Source organism: Anneissia japonica, unplaced genomic scaffold (assembly GCF_011630105.1).
Source record: "Anneissia japonica isolate Jap-2015-1 unplaced genomic scaffold, ASM1163010v1 scaffold211_len1577895_cov191, whole genome shotgun sequence".
NCBI lineage: Eukaryota > Metazoa > Echinodermata > Crinoidea > Comatulida > Comatulidae > Anneissia > Anneissia japonica.
The window spans coordinates 264,597-267,722 of record NW_022711099.1 but is presented as its reverse complement, the minus strand read 5'-3'; the positions used below and the strand labels follow the sequence as shown (position 1 = coordinate 267,722).

The following is a 3,126-nucleotide window of genomic DNA, read 5'->3' as shown; positions in this document are numbered from 1 at the left end:
ACAAAGACTACAGGAGTAGCCGAAATATTCGCCTAATAAATTTTAGTGTTTCTAAAGTCAACATCTTACGTATTTGAGTTTCTTTACAGTTACGTTATATTATATTCTACATATGTTTCGAAACACACGTGGACACGCCTTCTTCATATATATATATATATATATATATATAGAATGCAGTACTCGGTACATTCCCAAATACTTGTAGGGAAAAAAAATTGCAAGTATTTATATTCTGGTGGGAATTGAATCCACAACCTCCAGATACTGTAACTAGCAATTATTTGGAAGGTACTGAGTATTCAGCAAAACATCACTCCTATTATATTTTCCTGATGCAAACACCATCAAGTTCCTTCTCCTTAACACCTGTACACAGCATTTCATACATTACCTCATTCAGAGTCTGAATCAATCAAATTTGTTTGATAGATAACTACCATAGCTATAATGCTGGCATATAAGTTATATGTCTTACCCTGGATACATAGTTCTGTTAGGGATGCAAATCACTAGGATTTTTAGTGAATTACTATTTCTACACCAGTATGCGGTGGATCCAAACATTTGCAGGAAGGGAAGGGGGAAGGTCCAGAAAAATGGCACTTTGTATTAGATGAAATAAGTTTAAACATTGTGTAGAATGTCAAGGAAAAATTAAATTGGTGTCTCCTAATGGCTGGTTTGTTAAAAGTTTGTTTGTTAATTTTCTTTTGTCTTGTAATCTTCCCATCGTAGAGAGAATTATGTATTGTGTAAGTTAAAAGTAAAAAATATGATTAAATTAGATTGAAATTCTCATAAATGAACAAAAAGAAACAGCTATAAAACTGATTATGAAATTATAAATGTTTTCTGGATTTTTAATAGAAGTGTTGATTGAAAACAGTTATAATGTTCAAATCATTTCACTGACTTTTTTAAAATTTTATTACCAGATAATTTAGGACCAATTCAAAGAATATAAAAAAGCGTATCACTTATACATCAGTTAATTAGTTATGAGAATTTTTTTTTTTTTTTTTTTTTTTTTTTTTTCTCGTTTAAATTACCAAGCGGTAATAACTTGCTTAAGAAAGCAATTCAGTGTTTTGGAGTTTATTTTTTGCTGGATATAGATGGCTCAAACAGACAAGTGAAGCAGAAGATATGAAGCTTGAGTTATTGCATTTCTATATGCCTATTAACCCAGGAGTAATTACTGAAAAGACTTTCAAGTCCTGCTATCTGTATTAACTGTTTATTAGATGCAGTAACATTTCCCTATACAAAGAATGCGGCTTATGAGGGATGGAACCTGAACAGCAATGTTTGACTGATAATCCAATGATAAGGAAAACTTCAGCTCACTTATCCATGCGCCTAGAGACATTCCAAACAATTTATCACGATTTAGTGCTAAGGTATGTTAGTATGGATATAAACAAAGTGCCTGAGTAAATTGGATTTGTCTTGACCAATAACCAAAAGGGGAAAAAAAATCAAATGATACATTTATGAGATTTGAGTCTCTAAACAAAGTTCAATTAAGTAATGAAGCTGATAAGATGAGTTTTTGCTGTATGTGAATATACTTATAGGTGTGACCAAGATATTAATGTAAAGCGCATAGAGAAAGAGGCAGTTATATTGCAATATGTACTGTGTAAATGGTGCATTATTGTTATTGTTATTATTATTAATAGGATGGAATATGTTTATTCAGTTGAATGGGCGTGGTATTCATGTTTCTGTGATAGGGTAACGCCTATAATATTATCAAGTGAAATAATAACTTTATTTTAAAACAGAAAAAACTTGTATCACCTTATTATGTTTTTCACAAGGCTGTTTTTGCAAGAATATACCAATAGAATGAAGAAACTTAAATATGTATAAAAAAAATCAAATTAAAATACACACTGTACAAAGAAACTAACATTTAAAAGGATAAAGATTAAAAAAGTGATGTCATGACAATGTAGAACAGTTTTTAGTAGAATTTTTTTATTCATTGTTTAAAAAATTTAATCTGTCAGTTATTTATTAGTTGTTTAAAAGTATAAATATTAGGAGCAGTTGTTGCAAAATGATGGACATTATTTAGGTTATTCCAGATTTCTGCCCATGATATGAAAAACTTCTTTTTTAATATTCAGTCTTTGGTTTATGCAAGTATAAGGTGTCATTTCAAAGAACACTATATACAATACTGTATCATTATTAATTTGAAAGACTTTTGATAGGCCTATATATTACATGCTAGAATTTCTTTTTACATTTAGTAGTATTTATCATGGTAAAGCTGTATGAGATCCCAAGATATACTGGTAGATTAGTTATGTGGAAACTCAGGAAGCTCAAAGTATGACCACCCCATGTGAAGAAGTTCTGTATAGATGTTGATGCTATATGAAGAATAATAAATATGTAATGAATCTTGTGTAAATATTTATAACCTTTCATATAGTTTTAATATTATTCTACTTTCAACAATTCCAATGTTCTTTGAAATAGCCTTCCCCATAATAAACTGTAGTCTTTGTAATTACTCGTTTCAGAGCACTGAAAGCCAACTTTTTTTCTTTCCATATCTTCTGTATCGATATTCATAAGTATCATTAACTTTTGTTTTGTAAGAAGAAGGTTTGTAACTATTAAAGTAGACAAATTTAATAATAATAATTATGATAATGATACAAATTCATGTATTTGGTTATTTTTTTTCTTATGATTATTTACAGGTAATGACTGTCATGCAAGTTGCAATGGTAGATGTTGGGGAGCAGGTCCCGATATGTGTCAGATTTGTAAGTATTTTTGTATGTTTAAATATACCATAGCAACAAACTATCAAAAACTAATTGGCAAAATTATTTCTTATGCTTAACGACAAGAAAGTTCTCAATTTCGAAAATATTATTCTCTGCATTTTCAAATTCAGTTTGATGCAAGACAACAAAAAGTTTATTTTTGGAACATTTTTTTTGTTCTACAATCTCCAAATTCAGTTTAATATAGTATGGAGCTTTTTTTTCTGGAGATCTCCCACAAACGCCAGTTAAGTTTCTTAGTGAAGGTCAAAGAGTGGAGCTGTTTTTAGTCATAAAAAATGTATATCGATATAACAGGATTTGAGCCCAGAAC

At 29.7% G+C, this 3,126-nt stretch overlaps 1 protein-coding gene across 1 annotated transcript in view; it reads left to right on the top strand.

Annotated features, from left to right (window-relative positions):
* The window catches only part of LOC117107299 (receptor tyrosine-protein kinase erbB-4-like), a 103,463-nt gene that overhangs the window by 47,757 nt on the left and 52,580 nt on the right, over positions 1-3,126 (top strand). Inside the window, exon 4 of the mRNA XM_033248937.1 lies at positions 2,724-2,789. Within this exon, the coding sequence (XP_033104828.1) occupies positions 2,724-2,789 (66 nt within the window). The remainder of the gene's footprint in view (positions 1-2,723; positions 2,790-3,126) is intronic.